Here is a 23584-nt window from a genome sequence, read left to right as displayed (position 1 = left end):
GGGCAGAAATAACTTGTCGAAAAGAGAGGTCAGAAAATCGGATTGGTTAGAGCTGCCTGAAAGGATTTAGTAACTCAAATAATACATTTTTACAACTGTGCTGAACAGAAAACCGCTTATCATGTATAACACATCAAATCTTGAGATGGACAGGCTACAAAAGCAGACCACATCAGGTTCCACTTCGGTAAGCCAAACAGAAATCCTAGGCTGTCATTGGCACAGGATCACCCAAAGTGGGTAAATGAAGATTAGCTATAGTGGTTTAAAAATAAATAAATAAATAATCACTTTATTGTGTGTGTCTGTGTCCATGATAGTCTCTGATGATTACCCTTGACTGACAGAAGTGAAACTTGACGTTCTCTTTTGTTTTTGTTGCTCTTCTACCTCAAACAGCTTCTTGTTTGATGCGTTTTGTGTTCAGAGACACTTTTCTGATCACTATGCTTGTAAAGAGTGCTTTTTTTTAAACGTTATTGTCAGTTGAAAAACTCTCTGGTCATGCCCCTAAACTCTCGTCAACAAGATGTTTCAGCCTCCTTACCCTCGACTTACAGGAGGTTTTTACAGTGATCCCTTGTTTATCGTGGTTAATAGGTACCGGAACCCCTCGCGATAGGTGAAAATCCGCGAAGTAGGATTGGCCCTAAGTTTGACCTTTTCACTGATGGTCATCATCTTCCTCTTGGGCTCACTAGAGGAATCTTTTGCAGGGGCACAGCGCTTAGGAGGCATTGTAAGGGCTTAACGAAAAGTTAATTTCGAACACAATACGTTAAACACAGTTGACAGCGTGAACGTGAGTGGCGAGATACAACAAGGGAAGAAGCTGGGAGAAGATGCGATGATGTGCAGCCAATCAGCTTAGATCTCGTGCAGGGAACCAATCATGTGCCTTGTCTGAGTGCCCGTGGGTATGTACAAAGCCTCTGACAGAGTTTCTCTCTTTGTCTGGCATCCTGGCAATCCTGTTTCTATTGTTATTTTTCGATGAATATTTTTGAAAAATCAGCGATGCACTGAGGACGCGAAACTTGAACCGCGAAGTGCCGAGGGATTACTGTATTTTTTTTTTAAAAACACTGTGTGAACTCTAAAGACTGTTATGTGTGAAAATTCCAAGAGATTAGCAATTGAGCAAAAGATACTTAAGCATGCCTACTCTGGTACAAACATATATTCCACAGTTAAACTTAAAAGCTTAAAAAAGTTAAAGTTACAAGATCACACTTTACCCCATACTGATTTTTTTTGCGTAAACCTTAAATGAATCTGTTGACCTTTATCTATGTTTTTTTATATTGTGATGCTGCCACATGACGGCTGATTAGATAACTGTATGAATGTTCAAGTGTTCCTAATAAGATGGATAGTGAGTGTATATAACTTTAGACCATCCTGAAAAAGTATAGAACCTAAAAAAAAGTTAATCAGGCTTTGAAGGTCAGTTCTGTAATGGTAACTTTCTGGTGAATAGAATGCACACAAGTTGGCTTTCCCGGCTTGGGAATCAGTGTTTGTCCTGTTCTTTACACACGACTCAGTAAGAGGTGCATATTAACGGATTAGTGAGCAGAAAAACCATAAAATTTGCAAAACAGGAGTCCACGACCAGGTTTGGGAATGTGTGTTCCATCATGCAGATTTTTATATGGAAACAGTTCATTTAATTCATAGGCAACTTCATATCTGTCACCCAAATGGAATTTTCTTCTAGTAAATCAATCAATATCCCATGCTGTGTTGTATAAACTAATTCTATTAAATTCCACAGCCATTTAACACAGAATAACCCATTCATTTAAATTTTATAATCTTTTTATGTATAACTTAGTATATTTTTGCAACAGGCACATGGCATAACATGTTCTAACTAAACTGCACATCTTTAATATAAAACCTTTGTAGAAATAAACAGTATCAGGACAATTTACATATCTAATGTCTACGCTTCCGTCTGTGGTCTCCTGGTCTACCCCGACATGGTCTCTGGACATTCGTCTTGGTTGTTGATTCAGGCTGGGAAGTGCCATCTAAAATATCTGGGGGTAAGGGTACAGAAGTAGCTGCTGTTGATATTTGTTCACTTGCATTTTGAGGAATTTGTTGTTCAAGCTCTGGGGTTAAAATTTGCTGTGGCAGATCTTCTTGCTGTTGTTGATGCTGCAAATGTTCTTGAGATAATCGTTGTGGAAGCTGATGATGTGGAATTTGGTGCTGAGGAGGCTGCGTTTGCTGCTGCTGCATTTCAAGAAGGCCCAACAGTCTCTGCAAGAGCACGTTATTTTGCTGTAAGCTGATTGTCAGAGCCTCTTGTGAGGCCACAAGTGTCCGCATGTCGTGCCTGAAACCTTCGCCAAACTCCCTTAAGTTCTGCTCAAGGCGATCTCCAAGCTGCACAGCCGCTTCCCCGAGTCCTCGAAGTTCATCCTCCAGCCAGGAAGTGCGTGAAGGAGGAGGCTCAATGGGGCCCTGATGAGCTCCAAGGGATGGTTCTGGACTTGGCTGAGGAGTTCCATTCAAGAAGGGGGCACTATAGAGCGGTGAAGGAGGAAGCCAGCGCTCAGATGTTGGAGCCGGGACTATTCCTAACCCAAGGCCTAACCCCAGTTTGTCTTCCATGCTGTTATCTACACCTTCATAACTGGCTCCTTCTTCACCTTCATGCTCATGAGACTCATCCTCCTTTTCAAAGCCATCTCTTTCTGAACCATCCCCTCCTGTAACTAAAACAGAAACTAATTAACTCGCCTTGCGACATGACAATGCACTTGAACCGAGACAATGGTAGAGAATAGTTTTTAATCAGATATGCAGAAGTGGGTTTTAAGTTGTCCAAATTATTATTATTTTTAAAATTGTGGTGCAGCAGGTAGCATTTCTCTGCAACTGAAGATCAATAAATGAATTAATTCACTTACAAAAAGTGCATCGACTGACCAATTGTTAGTCTCTTAAAATATACATTTAGTCCCTACATTTATTTATATGACAAGCAACATATATGGAATTGTACAAATATTGGGAAACATTTCTAGGGGTACCTTAATGTTTGTGTTTTTAAAGCAGCTAAAGACACACGCAAACATACAAAATATTGTACTGGAAAAGAAAAGGCAACAAACTGATCAAAGCAAACCTAATTTGTATGAAAAAGGTTAACGTTTCTCACCTGGATCAGTGTCAGACAAACAGGAGAAACTGGCCTTTCCCCTTGTACTCATTTTTTGTCTGGCTTGGTGAAACCTGGGGCTCAACTGGCTAGGCCCTCCCAAAACTGCACTCCCTCTACTGGATGGAAGCCAAGAGCGGAACCTTGCATCTGCCAGCTTTCCACCGTTGCGTCTCTTCAGGTCGTCCCAACGTTTCTTTACTTCCCGAAGGGTGCGCGGGACACGGGACACGGCATTCACACGCTCCAAGATTCCTGCCCATATCCGCTCTCTCTCACGCCGCCTGAGTCTGCCGGCCGGGCCGAACAATTCCCCTTCGCACCGGGTTACTTCTGAGACCAGCACCTCCAACTCAGCACCACTAAACCTACTCTTCCTTTTACCTGCACCCCCTGAAGCCAGTGCTGCTGAAATACCTCTGTCTGATGGTAAAAGGCAAATGTATTAAACATGTTGGTGTATACTGTGAGTATTTCTACATAAGACTACATCTAGAAACAGGAGTAATCTGTATACAGGAATAAACAGTTTATCAATGTGAAAAATATTAAACTGACTATTTACATGTTAAGATGGACTTAATTAAATGTTGTTATTTTATACAAATAACCAGATTGGCAATGGTGACATGTCAGCTAATAAAGCACATTTGGTCTAATACTTACTATATAACTAAATAACTTATTTATGGAAAGAAATAATGACCAACTAGTGTAGAAAATAAATCTAGATCACAGTAAAAAAAGTGTCAACAAAGTGGACATGTACATAAAGACAAGCAACACATTTTCTTTGTTTGAAAATACAATTGATACAAAAATAATAATTATAACGAATAACATATCTGCTTAGTAATTTGCTCTGGGACATAAAACAAAAATGCACACCTATAAAGACCACTGCAACTAAACCTACTGGTACCTCTGGTAACCCATCTGACCCCCAATCTTTAAAGCTGCCAGTAGAGTCTTTGTCCATCGGGGTAAAAAAAAAATAAATCTGGAGATATCTCACAATGACTTTGTGAAAACATTCCCCACAACCAATAATGATATGGGATCGCGGGATCTGAAATTGAAGTTCCAGATGACCAACAGCACTACATGCTTTAGTGTTTACCTGCTCCATTACAAGCACATCACCTCATAAAGGATTGGTGAATAGAGGAAAAGACAAAATACTACATTGCTGAAGTCCAGCATCTCAGACTGATCTGATCAATCTGATGAGAATATTAAAATAAGATGACTAAATTATGATTAAATCCCTGCATTACAATATCATTCTCAGTCAAGGGCTCTAAGTGCATTGGTGCATAAATCATTTACAGACAAATGGGTGACAAATTAACAGTTTGACAGACTGACTGACGGACTGACTGACGGACTGACTGACGGACTGACTATGAGCAACTAATCAAATAGAATTGGTATATTTTATGCTGAATTTTATGTATGTATGTCATGGGGTTATTCAAGTATTTTCAAAACAGAGATTTATTATTTTTCAGCATATAAGTGGAGTAAAAAAGTTTATTGAGTCCATTTTGGATTAAATTGGTCTTAGTGGAGATTTCCAGCCATTCAGCGGTATACTTCGCTAGATCGAGTGTGAAAATGAGTCTTTTTCCAATTAAACACACACAAGAATTTTATTTAAAAAAAAAACACAAAATAGCAACGGTTATGAACTATTATTATATTTACGTTTTTTGTCTGCCATATATCAGGCTGCGCTTGCGTTCAAACAAATATGAACGAACGATATTACAGAATGGTCTCAAAAGACTCGAGTCACTACAAGGACTTATGTTGTACTGCACTTTCCCCAATTCAACAGGTGTTTAGAGAGAATTTAGACGGCACCCAAAACTACATAATAGCAGTATATCTGCAGTAATAAAAAGCATTATGATAAAATAAAATATTGCATACATCTACATGAGTACAATGTAGAAAATAAAAACCTAAAGGCTACTGGCTTGTGTCTACAATGGCACTGTGCAGGGATGCTCCGATCGAATGGCCACTGACTCATTTATGTCTGGATCGATAGTCAATAAATTTGGCCAATCTTATGAACCGATCGCAAGTTGATGACGTAATACATAAGGACATAATAGCAAACGTTGGTGCCGCAGTCATGTCATCACCAGTGTGGAATTACTATGACGTCTCGAGAAACAAAGAGATACAAAAACATATCAAATGGAGGAACACTGGCCAAAGGATTTAATACAACAAACCTGATTCGGCATAAGAACGAGCCATCGCGATATGCATGGCGAACACAAAATACTGGCACATGTAATACAACCCATGACTACTTGTTGTGCGACGCTCATTCAGCCATCGATTAAAGCCATGCTGAAAATAAAAACACAATACAAACCCTACACACCAGAAAGCAAGGATGCTAAACCTAAAACCACAAAGACAATGGAATTTATCAGAACTGATAACCAGCTGCGGTCACTCACAGAAGACATTGGATTCGAACACCTTATTGCACATCTTGATCCATGATATTATATGACAAACACTTCACTGGTATAGCTCTACTGACGTTATTTCCAAACGTCTACAACCAGATATAAACAGCCTACTTCAGGACAATGTAGCAGCGCTAAGTTATAAATTATTAACAACTGATATCTGGAGCTCTAGTGTGTCCCCAATGAAATCGTTCAAAAGAGGCAAGTGATTCTCCACTCACAGCCATCTACTCCAGTTTCTTCATTCAGGAGTTGAAATGTTATGTTTATTTCATTGTACGGTGGCCGAGAAGTGCAAAACATATCAACAAATCCGAAAACACAACGACAATTCAGACAACCCGGAAACGGTAGGTATAGATTGTGAATGGAAACTTACCGATCATTCGTCAAGACACCTGTCACTCAAGATATACAGGTATGGAATCTTATATGTAATGTGTAAAGTTCTCCATTTAAATATAAGAAAATAACAAAATTAATCCACAGTAATCCATTCCATCCATCCATTCCAACTTTTCCCTGCGGCAGACTGTTAAACTTCATGTATACCTTGAGTGACAGGCTTCTTGTCCAATGATCGGTACGTTTTCCAATCTCAAACTATACCTAACTCTTCCGAGTTGTCTGAATTGTCGTGTTTTCGGATTTGTTAATGTGTTTCGTGCAACGATTCAGACAACCCGGAAAAGGTAGGTATAGTTTGTGAATGGAAACTTACCGATCATTGGACAAGAGACCTGTCTTTCAAGATACACAGGTGAATGACAGGTGTCTCCGCCGATGATCGGTAAGTTTCCATTCGCAAACTATACCTACCGTTTCCGGGTTGTCTGAATTGTTGTGTTTTCGGATTTGTTAATGTGTTTTGCACTTCTCTGCCACCGTATCATTGTCCTCAGGCACATATTCGACAATGTTTAATTTACTTCATGGGTTACAATGTGTTTGCCATGAAGTCCTGTTTCATTAAGTATTCTAATCTAGATAGCGTTTTAATCCAGTTGTGAAAAGGCATATTAAACGATTCAGTGTAAATTCAGCATTTGTTTCAAATGTGCTTACTTGATTCTAATTTTTTATAACAATAATAGTGTGCCAGTCAACAGAGAGCTTACATATCAGTTATATAAAGCTTAAAGATCAGGAACGAGATGATAACAACAACAACAAAAAAAAAAAAAAAAAAAAAAAACAGTAGTCGGGATTGGCTCGAAAATTCCTGATCGGAGCATCCGTAATCTCCAGCACCCATTGCCTCTAGCTAGCAACAGGCCAAAAGTTAATGGACAAGTAACCATCACACCCATATGCAGTCCTCATGTTGCCACCAAGCTAAATGAACACAATTGTATAGTGGCAGGGTATTCAATTAAAATGCAAAGAGGTCCGGTTACTAAAATTTCCGAATCTTATATTGTCACTTAAAATAGTGTACCCTCATGTTAATAAAATCAATAACACACATACATTTCTATATAATTTATTGTTAAATTCCAAATGTTTTCACAGTCTGAACTTGTATGACACTTGAATGGAAAACAATCCTGTACTTGTCTTTACTACATGTCAAGTAACAGACAACAGACACTGAATTTCTTCTGAATAAAATAAATAAAAAGTGCAAACACACTTTGCTTTGTGCAGCCTGAACTTAGGGCCTATATTTCAAGTAATGTAAAACATTCAGAATCTTTTGAATAAAATAAAAGTGCTTTTAATCTTTAAGAAAAAAAAATAAACAAAAGACTTTTGAGCTGCCCCTTTTTTAAACATTAACTACATTAATAACACAGGAACCTTAGGCAAAAGAACATTTCAAGTAAAATAGAACAGGGCAGAATTTACTGAATAAAAGAAAAGTGCAGAGCTTTGAGCAGCTCCCTTTTTCCTCTCTCCTTTCCACCTCTCCTTATTCCCTTTCCATATTCCGTTCCTAATGAGAGAAATGGACATGTAACTGTCCTGCCAGCGGTTTGAATCTGAATTGTCCTGCCAGCATAATTAGGTGCATTAATGACACCTTCTGCTCTGGAGTATGGAACAGAAACTATCTGTTTTTTGGCTTGACTTTTGATGACGCTCCTGTCGTAATAACTACATTAACTGCGCATGAACGAAAGATTTATCTTTTTATTAATATCTAAGAGCTTATATAATCTTATAATATTAGATTATAATAAGGAGATGCTTAATATGATAATATTAGAATTTTAACGGGTCCGGGCAGACCCGTCACTCGGTCCGGATCCGGAAGTGAGTGACCTTTCATGCTTTTGTGGCTGAATAGGGAAATTCCCACAGTCTTGTTCTAACATATAATGAACAACCTTCCCAGAACAATGGAATTTATTATAAAAACAAGAGGGGACCGACTTAGAAATAGGATGTTTAACAAGCACATTTGGTGTGATGGTTGGTGTCCACAACATTTGGCTATACATTTGTCCAGAACAACACAACATAGACATCTAAAGTGTGTGTATTTTTTTTAGCTACTATTTGTTCTACAGCCTGTCAAAAATGTTTATCTGAACAGGCATGAGTGGAACAGTGGTAGAATGTTAGCTAAAACACAAAATAATCATTATACACACCAAGACAAGCAGATGCCCCAGATCACTCACGTTTGCCCAATACACCTGAGTCTGAAATACTAAAATAGAGAAACACAAACACTGCATGTTAGTCACTAGCCAGCGATCATTAATTCTCTTGCTAAACAATTTTACGGCTGTGCAATGATACAAATTCCACAATGAGAAAAAATATCGTCCCTAGCTTCCCACCAAAATACACAACAAATATCTGTTTAAAAAAAAATCATAATTACTAACTCTCATTTGGTTTGTTTAATCTCTTATGCCCTGTCTCTCATTTCTGGACCAAAGCTGGACATCTTTCGAGTATGAAGTTGGAGTCTGTATGTATCGATATATCTAAACTGACATCACGATAGGATGATGGTGAACAGTCAGAGTAACTCTGTAGACTCCGTGCACAAGTGGACCAAATCATGTCAGCACACTGATTCCCATAACACTACACAAGAAAACATAACACACTTTTTTTTTTTAACCTTTAATTTGTCACCCATCTGTAATCTAGTAATATCAGTGAAACTTTCTGAAAGTTAGTGCAGGCTTGCTAATCTGATAAATAGCAGGAGTTAAATAGCATTCGAAAAGTGCTATATTTTGCATAACATACTGGGAAATTTCACTCTTTGTATCAGTCTGTTTTGTCTGTTTTTAATGACTAAAATTTCCAGTACAATCAATAGTTCATTACACTGAAACTGTTACTACACTTACTCTGGGCTTGCAGTCAGACTGTCTGTCTGGACTCCTCTCTATCCATCTGTGCCATCTTTGGGAACTATTTTGTCATATTGTGTCTGATATGTCAGTTTCCCAATATCAATGTCTTGTTCATAGAACCGTTGTATGAATGCATCAGAATCACAGCAGCACTGATATTCAGTAGAACAGGAATATTGTTTGGCAACATTGCTTAATTATTTTGTTTATCGTTTGCACTTTTTATGATTTGAAGATGATTGCTTGTCAAGTGTTTAAGACAATCCCAGTTAAAGCTTGAATAAATTCTATAATAAACTCTATACTGTTATACATGTTTTAGAAGGCAAAGAAGAGTTTGGAGCTGTTTATGCCTGGGTGCAACATGGTTTGTCCATTCTACAGAGTGAAGCTGATGTAATAAGTATGTTATTCTGTCCATTAGCTTTTCAGCTCACTGGATGAACAGCCAGACATGTTATCGATTAATATGAGTAAGTCGTTTAAATGATCTTTTGCTCAAACACGAACTTTTCAAATTACATTATGACTTCAAACCTCCTATACCGTTCCTCTATTGGCAGTGTAACACTGAGCAGCATATCATATTATGTGCTGTAGTATTAATCATTTGATTACTGTTTTTTTTTTATCGTGACACGTTCAACTGAGAGTTAAAGCAAACATTTAGTGAATGTTTGTACTAGCCTGTAAACATATCACACGGTTTATTGTAACAGCCTTGTTGAATAGCTTTAAACAAATTAGTACTTTTTTCTACTATCTGTTAAACATTTTGCGATCGAATCATTGTAAACAACCAGTATTTGAATTTGAAACATTTGCATGCCTTCATTTGGTCATCTATCTGATGAAGAAAGACTACTGGCAGCTTCAAGGAGCTTAAAGTATTGGATAGTCGCAGCTTACTTTGTTGAATGGGCATCAGTTCATCAGAAGCCACTCCAGGAGCAACGATGTTGGGATGTACGACCACAACGTTGAAAGGCAGACCAGCGTGATCGCAGCTACCTTCAGAGTCGTCGTCTTCACGGGGGAAGCCGTCCTCTGACACACGACCACCAAAGGCACCTTCAGGTGACTCCACTTTAATGTGCATGGGAGGCGAGCGCTCATACAGCAACCCGCCCTCTTCATAATATTCACTCATGGGTCACAGCGAATGCAGCCACATTCAGAAAAGTGGCATCACACTCAGCCATGATTTGTGTTCACTGATGGTTCATAATACATGGTTTACCTCCATTAAGGTCATACACCAGCTCCAGTGATAACTTGCTATGGATGTGCAGCCGAAGGGGAAACAATAAATCTCTTGATGTAGAGGACAACTGTCTGTCAGCATTAGTGACTGAGGAGGAATATATAATATTTACTGTGGGATCAAAAAAAGAGATCATCCACCCTTTTTAAATGTTCAAAAACAGCCAAAACAACCAATAAAAGTTCTGTTTAAAAACTGACATATAAAAGTAATTGATATAAAAACGGTGTTATGCAGCAGGAGGCAGCGGCGATACTGAGCAATCGAGCTCGTCTCATGGAAGTCGGATCTGTAAACAAGGGGAAAAATCTGAGCTGATAAAACCGAATATATGAAAACAGATTAAAACCAATAACCAACACAGTTTACTTGATGAGAAACAAATTAAACCATGGCATGAATTTTATGTGTCGCATCAGTACTCCTTTATTCTGCACCACATCCGCAATGGATGAGCATCCGGCATAAATTAGCTAAGCTAACTGCTAGCTAGCAACCGTTAGCCTGAGCTTGTAAAACTGCTGACTGACCAAAACCGTGCTCACCATAACTACCAGTGTTGTCTGAATAACAGAGGACATTTCTCACCTTTGTGTCGATGGTTTATAAATCACTGATAAATTAAAAAAATGTACCGTAAAAACGTAAAGTTTAGTGTTGAGACTCTTTTCTGGCTACATAGTGTACACAGTCTGAAAGCTGTCGCAGAGATGTGACGTCACGTCTGTTCATAACAATAAAGCTGTATTCATTTGTTAAGAGTCGACTAAAGAAGTTTATATATTGTCATTAATTCAGTTATTATTATGGCAAAATATTTCATTCACATATTATCTATTTTAGTAATTCCTGGCCTGTATTGAAGTTTTATTTTAACTAAAGACAAGCAACAGACTATGCTCAAACATCTAGAAATAAGAAAAGCATCAGTTTCATCAAATCTTTATTTATCTTTTTTCTTTTTCAGTGCTAGGTTTTTTCCCCATCTCATCGTGAATTTCTACAATGAATGCTTTTATGTTGGATGTTCTTATATTTTCTTTGCATATAAAAAAGTCTTTAAAAAGTATAAATGTTAGAAAACTAGAAATAAATAAATCATTTTTCAAAAGAAGGGATATGTATCCTTTCTGGCAGATGTTGGTTCCCACAATTGCCAAGTTCCAGAGGTCTTTTTAGCATGTGAATGTGATAAGCGTTATTTTTTCCATTAGAGCTTTGACCTTGTAACTAAACAGTACACACATAATGAAATCTAAAATAAAAATCATTTACTGTCCTTTAATCTTGTAATTGTGTCTCTTTTTTCTAGACACAACTATCCAGTTCCCTTCCTCAAAAGGTGCATTAACTCTTAATCTAATGTTATTAGGCTAATTGCTAATTCTAATAAATGATATTTGAATCAGGTATAACTTGCCCTAACATACCCAATTTATCTCATCAGTGGGTATTTTAGTGGTCTTATCAACAGTTTTATTTAAGTAGTGTAGTGGAAAATACTAAATGCTAATTCTGTGTAGTTTGAACAGAAAGCCACAGTTTTTGTAGTAATGTATGATAATATATAATACAACAAGTGCAAAACAATCAAATACATTGCATTTGTTGTATCGGATTATGCTTCATGAAAAATAAAAGATGAATAATTTAAAAGAATATCATGAAATTGATATAATCTAAATATAGCTGTAAATTTATCATCTTCATGGCATTAGTTGCCCACCTGGGCATTCTCAAGCAGGCTAATCATTAATTTTTGAATTTAAATCATTCAGAGATAAGAGAAAAATATAAAAGGTATCTTTTCCCCAGAACTTTCTGCTGAACATCACTGACTCAAATCATGAAGTGGATCATTGTACTCTCTCTGTTTGGAGTGGCATGTAAGTTCCCATCTTTGTTTCACATAGGCCTATTAATAGTTTTTTTGAGATGTATGTTTTTTCATATTCTGGTGTATATACAAGTTCAAGGCGTATTTGTGTATGTTGTGTGATGTTTTTAGCAGACACATTCATACAATAATTTTTTTTTCTATCTTCTCTTTACTGAAGTCACTGCCCCTTTTGATGATGAGGATAAGATTGTTGGTGGGTATGAGTGTAGAAAGAATGGTGTGCCCTATCAAGTGTCTCTGAATGCTGGATACCACTTCTGTGGAGGCTCTCTGATTAGTAATCAGTGGGTCGTGTCAGCTGCTCATTGTTATAAGTCGTGAGTAAAGACATTTTCCTTTTCTCTTCCATTTTTCTGTTAACTCTGTAACCTGGTCAAGGCTACAGTGGATCCTGAATCTTTCCCGTGAGCTGTTTCTCGTGCTCTTCGATCCTGCTGATGTCAGATTGTTTGTGTATGTACAATAGAACAAATAACAGATGAACAGGAAAAATAAGTATATATTTTTTAATATATTTACACCATCAGTAAAATATATAATGCAAACTGAGGGTTAATACTCTGTTTCCACTGAAGCATAAAGTGTTTTCGTATTTTTCCAATGGAGATTATATGTACAGGATTACTAAGACTCTTGTCTTTTTATAACAAGGCGTATTGAGGTGCGTTTGGGTGAGCACAACATTGATGCCAGCGAAGGAACTGAGCAATTCATTAGCTCTGCACAGGTCATCAGACACCCCAGTTACAGCAGCAACACACTCAACAATGATATCATGCTCATCAAGCTTAGCAAAGCTGCCACCCTGAATAGCTATGTGAAAACTGTGGCTTTGCCCTCTGGCTGTGCTTCTGCTGGTACGATGTGTCTCATTTCTGGATGGGGAAACACCCTCAGCAGTGGCAGTAAGTGCTCACTTATACTTTCCTAAGGATGTACTTTTCAAACGAGCACAATTTCCTGTTTTTACTACATAAGCTTAAGAAGCTCAACAGCTTACCAACAACGCTTATTATGAACAGTGAATATTATGCAAAAAGCAATGTAATTGTGGAGACTGTTACTACAATAGGCTATCATGTTTCTTTTCAAAGCAAACTACCCTTCCCGTCTGATGTGCTTGGATGCTCCAATCCTGAGTGACACTACTTGCAAAAATTGTTACCCTGGACAAATCACTTCCAACATGTTCTGTGCTGGCTACGTTGAGGGAGGCAAAGATTCTTGCCAGGTAATGGGATCATGGTTGGAACAAGTCTGTCAGTGAAAGTAATTTTCATGAAAAAATAGAAAAGAGAAAAATGAATAGAAATTAGAGTTAATAATATACAGGAAAGCATATATGTCATTCATATCTACAAATCTTTTTTTAGCATCCACACATTTAAACCCACGCATAGAAGATTTGTTCTACTTCTTTTATTCCCTTTAATCACTAATCCTTTTCCTTCCTGCCCTCTGCCTCTTCTTTATTTTTTTAGGGAGATTCGGGTGGCCCAGTTGTGTGTAACGGACAGCTGCAGGGTATCGTGTCCTGGGGTTCTGGCTGTGCTCTCAGGAATAAGCCTGGTGTCTACACCAAAGTCTGCAACTACAATTCCTGGATCAGGGACACCATGAGCCGCTATTAGTTCCTTCGGATGTTACATTTTGTGACATTATTATATAGATGCTCAATAAAACAACAGCAAATGTAACTGGACAAATAAACTAAATAACTTTTACCTCCGCAAAGAGAAATAAACATGGGTGATTTATTTTAATCTCAGGCAATGCTCCATGGGAGTGCAAGAGAAAATAAGTAAACAACACATTTCACATAAGAGGTTCAATTAAGCTTAGTCCACACAAACACAAGTGAATTAAAAACTTTTATATCAGTGGTGTGTTTTCTGATGATTTGCCATAAGGTACATGGTATATTACTGTCTATACCTCTTACATTGCACAGTCATATCCTACTTATCTCCTTCATCTTTCACAAAGCTTTATTGGATTATTTTAAAACATGCACTACAGAGAAAATACATTTTAGGTATAAAAAGTACAGATATATAAAATAAAAAACTATGCACATTGTGATACACAAAATAAGAAAAAACAAACATTTCTGAGTATGGAGAACATAACACAACCATGTTATAATGGACAACGTCTGTTTTTACAAACCAATTTTAATCACAAAAAAGTACAGCTGTTTTAAACAGCTATCTAAACTATAATTTAAACTGGGATGTTTTGTATGTTCCAGACCATTATCATTTTAAACCATTTTTCTTAACTACACCAGTAGTTAATTACTATACATAAAGCTTTAACAGACCTAAAAGAACTGATTTCGTTGTTAATGTCCAACTGCAGTCAAGACTTTCTACGATTATTTGATATAAAGATGTCTGCCTTTCTTAAAAGAGCACGCAATTCACATTAAATCCATCATAAAACTGTTTGTAGTAGTAAATGACAAATATCCCACGAGTGCTCATGGTCAATGTGCTCTAAAAGGTACAGTATGATGAGCATTTTTTCTTAAAGACATCTTATTTATATCTCTCCTCTGGCATGTTTCAAGTAATGTTCATGCAAAGCTGGAAGTAAAGCAAAACAAGCACCGCAGTCTGTGCACACTAGATGCCCAGCTTTGTGCACTGATTTGGACTCTAGAACAGTCCCACTGAGCAATTCCTTAGTTTTCACAGAGCTCATGTAAGTACACATAGAGCTTTTTATTTCTTGTTTTTCTAAAAGTATAGGTTTAGAATCTGATGCAACAAGTGGAAATGTCATCATATTTTCTGCATTACTGATATCCATTCCCTCCTGGGTTTGTGTTTGAACTGAACCTGGAGGGATGGAAGTGAAATGATGACTATGATTGAGATCTTGACAAGGTTCTATATTATTTTGATGAGATGTAGAAATGCTAAAGTGTAGAGTGTTTGAACCGGGTGGAGAGTGTTGCCCCTTCTTCAGGTTTTCATGAACATTATTGGTTTGATACACTTGGCCTTTAGGTGAATGGCAAAGCTGATGACTAAAAAGTAAATCCAAGGTTTTAAAACTGGCAGAACACTTACCACATTCGTAAGGTTTTATCATAGGCTGGACATCAACCACATAAGGCATATCCACCTGCGAGTTTTTAAAACAATGAGTTACTCGGTGACGCTTTAGGACAATGGAAGTCAAAAAACCTTTCCCACAGATGTCACATAAATGAGGCATGCTTGACTGATGCCATTCCTGTTGGTGGGTCTCTAAACTTGTAGCATTGGAAAAGGTGTGAGGACAGATGGGGCAAAAATATGCATTAAGTTCTGGATGTTGTTGCAGGTGCTCCATATAAATACTGGCAAAGCGAAAACCCCGACCACATTTTGGACAAAAGAAGCGGCCTCGTCTTTGTTTGTGCACGCGCTGATGACGCCAAAAGTTGCTCCAGTTTTCTGAGATTTTCCCACAGTGTCCACAGGTGAAGCTCTTATCCCGAGCATGACTTAGCATATGAGCTCTCAATCTTCCTACATGCCTGAAGAGCCGTCCGCAGCGTGGACACAAATACTTCCTTGGGTCAGATTTTTGGTCCAGACCATTTAACAGTGCTACGATGTAACTGGCTTTAAAAGGCTGACAATGACTGAGGTTGTTTTGAGGCTCGTAAGCAGAGGTGGCTATCACCTTTGAGGGGCAGGCCAGCAGAGAAGGGTATCTCTTACGTTTCTGAGACGGGAATAACTCAGACTGTGGTGTTTTACACTGCTTACTCTGGTATTCCTGTTTACAAGATTCAACCAAGCTGGGTCTCTGCACCTTTATAGGTGTGAATCCTAGATTTTCAGTCTGTGAGTCTTGATCTGTTTTAGACTCAGTGGTTTTGTTTTCTACTTTGACTGAAGAATGACCATGTGGCTTTGTTTTTGCATGCCACATTGAAAAACAATGTCTTAAGTGAGTGTCAAGCTCAGAGCGAAGACTGTACTTCTGACCACACCGACCACAGCTATAACGGTAACTATCTGTGTGTGCTTGTACGTGAACATCATACTCATCTCTTGTGCTAAAGCACTTTTTGCAAAGATGACATCTGAAGGTTACAACACCAGCTATTTCCATTTCTTTTAAAGTAGCATGGGTCTGCTTTTTCCCTTCACAGGTATGACCTTTCAGTGTCCCAATCTGTGAAAATCCTTTCCCACATTTAGAACATAGAAATGGTTTGACAGACCAGTGTACCCTTTCATGGACACGGACAGTGCATGCCTGTGTAAATGCTTTGCCACACACCCTGCAAGAGTAGGGTTTTTCTCCGCTGTGAGTCCGAAGATGTATTTTAAGCACTGATTTGTAGGGAAAGACCTTTCCACAGATAGGACAAGCTACAGGTTTTCTGCTTCTATTGAGAGGCTCATCGCTTTTGTCTGAGCAGTCATTACTAAAAACTGGAGTCATGCTCACTTGGGTCTCCCTCGGTGGTGTCACGCTTTTAGGAGCAATGGCTTTGATTTGATATATACTAGAATTTTGCAAGGTTAAACTTTTAGGTGCATTATGGATCTTTGTGTGTGATCTAAGGTTGGAGAGTTGAGCAAAGGCTTTACCGCAAACCTGGCAACTGAAAGGCTTCTCACCTGTGTGGACACGCCTGTGGATTATATAAGCCGATGCATGATTGAACGGACGTCCACAGAATTCACATTTAATAACTCGCTTTTCCTTACGTGGACGGCCACGATAAGAGGAGCCGTATCTTTCAAGAGGAATATCAGTATTCACTGCTTCACTTTCTCCAGAAAGATGCTCATCCACAGGCGAAAGTTTCTGAGCAAGCTGCTGAGCAATGTGCTTCTGCTCAGCCTCTGGAAGTGGTACACGTATTGGAGATAAGCTGTTTGATGCATTAGTCGCCTCATTTGTTTCCTCTAAACTGTCATGTTTGTGATTGGTTTTCCCGTCTGAATCATCCTTTTTTGAACTGTGCAACAATAAAGACATTTCATCAGAGGAAACACCAGACAGAGGTTTGTCAATAAGTGCTTGCGATTCTGTAGGGCCACGTGTGGATTTTGTTGGTGCAATGCATTGATCTTCATGATTATCAGAAGAGTCCTTGTCATAAATGTCCACCGGATTATCATGCTGACTGTTGTCTTTTATGGGAGACCTATTAGGCATACATTTGTCCTCGATGATTGTGCAGGGCTTCGTTGTGGGATTTTGGTCTAGTTCATCCATTGTTTCCTCATGTGATCTGTCCATTAGTTCGGCACCTGACATTTTCCTCTCTAGCGTTGGAAGAGAATCAAATTCCATGAGCATTTAAACTAGCAGCACAAGATGACTAGCTAATAAAGTGATCATTGTAATTAAGCTGCTTTTGAGGGGAAGGATTGTAAAGCTGCTCAAAAAGCCATTGTGCCTTTAACACTGTTTGTTCAGAAGCGAAGTTATGGCAACGAAAATGGAAGGGTTTCATAGTGTTTTTTTTTAAATCTGTATTCTGTCAGTGGCCAAGTTCTCCAATCCCAAAATCCATTGCGTGCTGTCCTGTTTTGTCGTTCCATACATGCAGCACCACCAGGAATCTGAAGATTAGAAATAAGATTGTACGTTAACACATCAACTGACACAACACACAGACACACACTCTCAACTATACATCTATTCACTCACACAGCAATTTTTGCCACAATTAGGGCTGGGCGATATGGCTGAAAACTGTATCACGATATCAGTGTTTCATATCGGTCGATATCGATAATTATTGATATTTTTTATGACCCACTTAAAATAACGACCAGGAGAAAAATATATTACATTTAAACATTTTTATTTTAAACTTAACCTTCCTCTGATCATAATCCCCTCAGTTATTAAGACAGAAATGTCAACAACCATGGAAAACTCAAATAATTAAAATGTAAACATAAGTCTAAAGTCACAATGAACACTTAACAATTATCTCTTAACATTTAAGGTGCAAAATGAAATAAAATGTAAGAAATGCTTAATATAGTGTAATAAAATAGGGCAAAGTGTTAAAAAATATAAACAGAGAAACGGTGCCGCAGAGATTTATAATATTCAAAAAAACTGCCATACTGGCGAGCTGACTTTTCCTCTTTTATTTACAATTTCCTCGCTCGCTGCGGCTCATTTTCTGCTTATCAGTCGCAGGTTACTGAAGAGAAATCCAGCAGACCAGCAAGAGACAACAATATGGTGCAACCAAACTTGATACTGCTACATGATGCCACTCCCTACGTTGCTAGGTTACCAGAGAGAGTACCTTTGTTAATGCAAAAACTTAAAAAACCTGCTTCGCAACCTCTGTTTTTTTCCAATGAAGAATAAAAAATATCAAACGTTTTATCGAACACATTTTTTATTGATATCGATCACGTGTTTATTGCGATATATATCGTTATCGTTTTATCGCCAGCCCTAGCCACAATGTATCCTCACTTTCCCTCAACAGAACTGAATACTGGTCTGTGTTGCACTGTCTCCTGTCTTGTACTGTTTATACAAATGCACTTTGTAATACACATGAACTCTGTGATTGTTCTTAGTCCTTAGTTCTTTAAACAGATAGATAGATAGATAGATAGATAGATAGATAGATAGATAGATAGATAGATAGATAGATAGATAGATAGATAGATAGATAGATAGATAGACGACAGACAGACAGAGAGAGAGAGAATTGCTAATTCTTGGTAAACCACTCAGTGTTTATTAGAGAGGAGAATGAAGAGGGGAATGTGTATGACTTTGGTATAACAAATACTGTACTGCAAATTCTATTAAGATATACTTACACGTAGGGGGTGCAAACAAAGTTAACGGGAGCCTAAAGATGGTTGGATTTTAAAATAGTCACAGCTAAGGAATGTAAAATTATAATAAATAGAAACAATACTGAAATGTCTCATACTGATTGACCAGATTGACTGTGTAATTAGAGATGTGTGGCTTAATGGTTCATTTGTTGTGCATACAGATTTCTACATACAGATTTCAAACAATCTATATTTCAGTTTTCTATGTTTAAAGCATTGTTTTACAGTTTTGTCCAGCAAGGAAGAGCCAGCACTAGCAAATGTGGTTATTAACATACATATAAACAAGCAACATAAAAGAAAATCATGTATGTGTATATACTTATAGACTGACTAAGCTTGTGTGAATAAGAAATATTGTTGGAATATGGCCTGTTGTTGCTTGGAAACACTTCTATTAGCTAATGCAATCATACTCGGCTATGATTATCTTTCATCTCCACAAATGAAAATAACTATTTCCAACGGCACAGATGAAAAATAATAACAGCCCTGCTGTTTCCCAGCGAAACACTGATTCTCACATGAAATCGGTTAAATAACCGCAGATATTTTGTGGCAGAATCATCACTTTATATATCACAATATATTAACGATTAGGTTTCAAACATACGTGTATATATCTTTATAGCATTTACACTTGGTACCTTAGGGCACTGTGTGTTTCAAAAAAGAGATTGTTGCAAAGCACGTCTCGGCCAATTTTATTTCAATGGATTTCCTAACGATTGAGAGTTCACTAAAGATAATTGTGGGTTTTTGATTCTCATACCGAAATGTGATAACAACCCTGTTATTATTTGTAATTACATTCATTATTAAATGGAAATAAAATTACACACGTTCAAAATGGACACACACGTGCACTGTGCTGATCAGCTGCAGAGATACTTATTGAGTTTATTTATAATAAAGTAACCCTGATAAACAACACGTTACTTCATTTCAAGTTTTGCAAGCAAAGACATTCATTGCATTATCCAGTTCGTTGCACATACAAGGGAAGACAGCGTTATTAGCGGTATTAAGGGTCATATAATTCTAGAAAACTAGAAAGTAAATGTATATTACAAGATCAAGTTGCAGACAGTACATTTTCTTGGACGTTTTCTTGTCTCATGATTCTATCGTGTTTCTTGTATTGTGACTGGAAGATCGGGGTTCACACCCCAGCACTTTAAAGCTGCCACTTTTGGACCCTTGAGCAAGGCCCCACAAACCTCACTGCTTCAGGGGCTGACCCTGTGCTCTGACTGCAACCTCAAAAGTTGAGATATGAGAAGGAAGAATTTCAACGTGCTGTAATGTATGTGACAAAAAAAAAGGCTTTTATTCTATTCTATTATTTTTTGGATCAGCGACTATACCACAGTCAAAGTAACTGAAATCACATTTCCCCTATTTCCTGAAATCACATTTCCACCATTTTGATGTTGAAAGAGAAAATTAACTGAATCTCTCGACACGTGCACATGATTTATGCACTGAGCTGCTGCCATATGACTGGCTGATTAGATAAATGCACGAATGTACAGGTGTTCCCTTATAAAGTGCATCTATGTGTATTTTAACTCTCAGTATCACAGAAAAACAAATTTGCTATGAATGAACAATAAAAGCACTGTTTGCTCCACATAGGGCCTGCTGGCCCTGTTTGTAAACTTAAAACGTTTTAAATGGACAGATTACACACTCAAATAACACACCAGATGTGAAAAGATGTCTGAATATGTAAGAGAAGATTTGCCAATCCTGAGAATTGCTCCACTCTTTTTGATAGTTCACAGTGATCCAACACTTCAATAACAATATTTGTTTGTTGTTATAAAACACTTTCTAAAGTCCTAAAACCCAAATAAAGAACTTTTAGGTTTTCACAATATTTGGGATATTGCGTATGTGAGTGTTATTATTGTTATCATCATCACCATCATCACAGACTGTGATTCTACAAATTAAAAGTCATAATTAGCCTCCTGATGGATGTAAAAAAAAATTTCCTAATGCACATGTTTCAGGTTGGATGTCAAATCAAACTTCAGTTGATGTAACAAACACCCAGCGAAAAACTGATTCTCACATGATATCGGTTAAATAACTCCAGATATTTTGCGGCACGTGTTTACATTTACATTTACAGCATTTGGCAGACGCCCTTATCCAGAGCGACGTACATAAGTGCTTAAATCTCTAACATTGAATACATTAATGCTGGTTCACTAGGTTACATACTTAAGATACCATGAGTTTAAAACATTTGTTCAAAGTTCATACATACGTGTATATATCTTTATAGCATTTACACTTGCTACGTTAAGGCACTGTGTGTTTCAAAAAAGAGATTATGGAATGTTGCATTTTTATTTCCATTGAAATAAAATTGGCAGAGATTTATAGATTGATTTGATCTATACATCATCATCACAGACAGTGATTCTACAAATTAAGAGTCATAATTACCCTCCTGGATGGATGTAATTTTTTTTCCTAATGCACACGTTAAAGTTACTGATGGTAGTGGTGTTGTTTTTATCTATACTTTACATATTTGTTTTTTTCTTAGCTGTACAAATCCTACCGACAGCCTCAGTCTATAATAAGTTCTAATTGTTTTACTGTAATAAAAACCCTGGACCTGCTACAACTAGAGCCCGTTATAAGCTACACCGATACTCACCCCATTCATTTCATATTTTAATCACTAATTCATGAGATTTTCTGAGCACACAGAATAGAGAATGTGTCAATATGTGTGAAGACAAACAAACCTACAAGTTTGATTGTCGATTTATGCGAGTCATTCAAACGAGCCAAATAAAACTTTCTGAAAACATTTTTCTGCTTCATCGAGTCACTTTCAGGTTGGATGTCCAATCAAACTGTAAACAAGTCGCTTGTAAACATGCAGAAGGAGACAATGAAGTCATAACTGTTAATAACGTGTTGCTTTGGGACGTTTACACTATCTATAAATCTGTGTAAAGAAAAGCTGCATGTCCATAGTTTAATAAACGGCTGTTTCTCACCAGTTCATCTATCATCACCCGCATGCACACTCGGTTCACATACACTCACTATTAGTGTGATAAAGTGGTTAAAATACTTCTTGTTGACTTGACATGACAAACTGGGACTTACTGCATCCGGCACGTCGCACAATCGGCGAGGTTCCTCGGGGACCATTTAATAACCACACACTAAAGTCCCCGACTGCTGTACTCCTTTTGTAATAATCTGTTTTAACGCATATACACACTCTCACTTATTCTTCTACAATGCACAAGTCACTAACGTTGCATTTTCAACGCATGGTCAATTTCCAAGTGTGATGTTAGACCTGCGAAGACAACACTCGCTAGTTTAACACGACGGCCACCGGAAGTCACTTTTTTTAGAATAAAAGACTCGGGTAACGGGGTAACAATAAATTTACATATTATTTGGTTTTGTAGTAACATCATTTCTGTGTGTAGACATTTGTACCATGGTGATTTGTCAGCTCCACACTGCCCTAGCCACTAGTTTAAAGTGACCACCTATAATTATTCATATCCCAGGCACTGACATGGTAGTAGCCTTGGTCTTGGCATGTGTATAACATGCACAGCAAGCTGTACTGGGACTTTATTACATCAGTGCTGGTTCCTGAAGTCATATACTCAAGTATACACTAAACTAAACCACATACTCAAGTATACACAGGACCTGTGATAAGGAACTGTGCAGTAGTGACGACCCCCAGGTCCTATGGGCTGCAGTCCTACAGAGATTTGTGTTTTCATACTTCTAAACAAACTGAATTCAACCCTTAGTAATTGGTTCATCAGTTGAATCAGGTTGAAGAAGTTAATGAGGGGATGTGGTCAAATAGTGGTTAAGGTGTTGGACTGCCAATTGGAGGGTTGTGAATTTGATTCCTACGTCCACCAAGCTGCCACTGCTGGGTCCCTGAGCAAGGCCCTTAACCCTCAATTGCTCATTCATTCATTCATTCATTCATTCATTCATTCATTTTCTACTGCTTATCTGAACTTCTTGGGTCACGGGGAGCCTGTGCCTATCACAGGCATCATAGGGAATCAAGGCAGGATACACCCTGGACGGAGTGCCAACCCATCGCAGGGTACACACACACTCTCATTCACTCACACACTCACACACTACGGACAATTTTTCCAGAGATCTCAATTGCTCAGTTGTATAAAAATGTAAGTCACTCTGGATAAGGGCATATGCTAAATGCTGTAAATGTAAGGGGAAAAATATAAGCTATGTAGTACTGTTTTATGGTTCTACAGTGAACCACCACACACACATACATACTCACAAACACATTATCATGATGCTGTTATGTAAGTGTCATCGCTGTCCTGAGAATAGGCTACCATCCAAAAAAATATCTGCTCAGTGGTAGTAATTTGTTGTCCCAATACACTGTATGATGCTAAAAAGGCAATAACTATATAAATACAATGTAAATCTATATAGTGAGTGTATCCTAATAAATTTCAGCTATAGGTGTATCTAATAAACTGTGCAAACACTATTATCTTTTGGGAAGGATACAAATGTTTGCAATCATCTGGTATCA

At 37.8% G+C, this 23584-nt stretch overlaps 3 protein-coding genes across 6 annotated transcripts; 1 reads left to right on the top strand and 2 right to left on the bottom strand.

The window, feature by feature from the left end:
* Window positions 1-1799: 1799 nt before the first annotated feature.
* si:ch211-261d7.3 lies at window positions 1800-11003 on the bottom strand. Of its 3 annotated transcripts, none has more exons than XM_027153788.2 (4): window positions 10843-11003; window positions 9900-10543; window positions 3176-3598; window positions 1800-2729 (listed from the first exon to the last, which is right to left on the bottom strand). In XM_027153788.2, exons 2-4 carry the CDS (start codon window positions 10138-10140, stop codon window positions 1942-1944), a joined length of 1452 nt encoding a protein of 483 aa, XP_027009589.1. In that variant the 5' UTR covers window positions 10141-10543; window positions 10843-11003; the 3' UTR covers window positions 1800-1941. The 3 variants fall into 3 exon arrangements, with proteins under 3 accessions (XP_027009589.1, XP_027009599.1, XP_027009592.1); XM_027153798.2 differs by having other exon boundaries at window positions 1800-2723; XM_027153791.2 differs by having other exon boundaries at window positions 10890-11002.
* A 978-nt stretch (window positions 11004-11981) lies between these two features.
* prss1 (serine protease 1) lies at window positions 11982-13888 on the top strand. Of its 2 annotated transcripts, XM_027153808.2 has the most exons (5): window positions 11982-12140; window positions 12312-12471; window positions 12806-13059; window positions 13249-13385; window positions 13636-13888. In XM_027153808.2, exons 1-5 carry the CDS (start codon window positions 12101-12103, stop codon window positions 13783-13785), a joined length of 741 nt encoding a protein of 246 aa, XP_027009609.1. In that variant the 5' UTR covers window positions 11982-12100; the 3' UTR covers window positions 13786-13888. The 2 variants fall into 2 exon arrangements, with proteins under 2 accessions (XP_027009609.1, XP_047667767.1); XM_047811811.1 differs by lacking the exon at window positions 11982-12140 and having other exon boundaries at window positions 12466-12607.
* si:dkeyp-84f3.9 (zinc finger protein 665) lies at window positions 13874-22374 on the bottom strand. Its single transcript, XM_027153774.2, has 2 exons — window positions 22132-22374; window positions 13874-17736 (listed from the first exon to the last, which is right to left on the bottom strand). The coding sequence occupies exon 2, from the start codon at window positions 17468-17470 to the stop codon at window positions 14699-14701; it is 2772 nt and encodes a 923-aa protein (XP_027009575.1). The 5' UTR covers window positions 17471-17736; window positions 22132-22374; the 3' UTR covers window positions 13874-14698.
* Between the last annotated feature and the right edge of the window lie 1210 nt (window positions 22375-23584).

The sequence above is a fragment of the Tachysurus fulvidraco genome, chromosome 3 (assembly GCF_022655615.1).
Source record: "Tachysurus fulvidraco isolate hzauxx_2018 chromosome 3, HZAU_PFXX_2.0, whole genome shotgun sequence".
NCBI lineage: Eukaryota > Metazoa > Chordata > Actinopteri > Siluriformes > Bagridae > Tachysurus > Tachysurus fulvidraco.
Note: the sequence above shows the minus strand (reverse complement) of the source record. Positions and strands in the feature narration are given on the sequence as shown.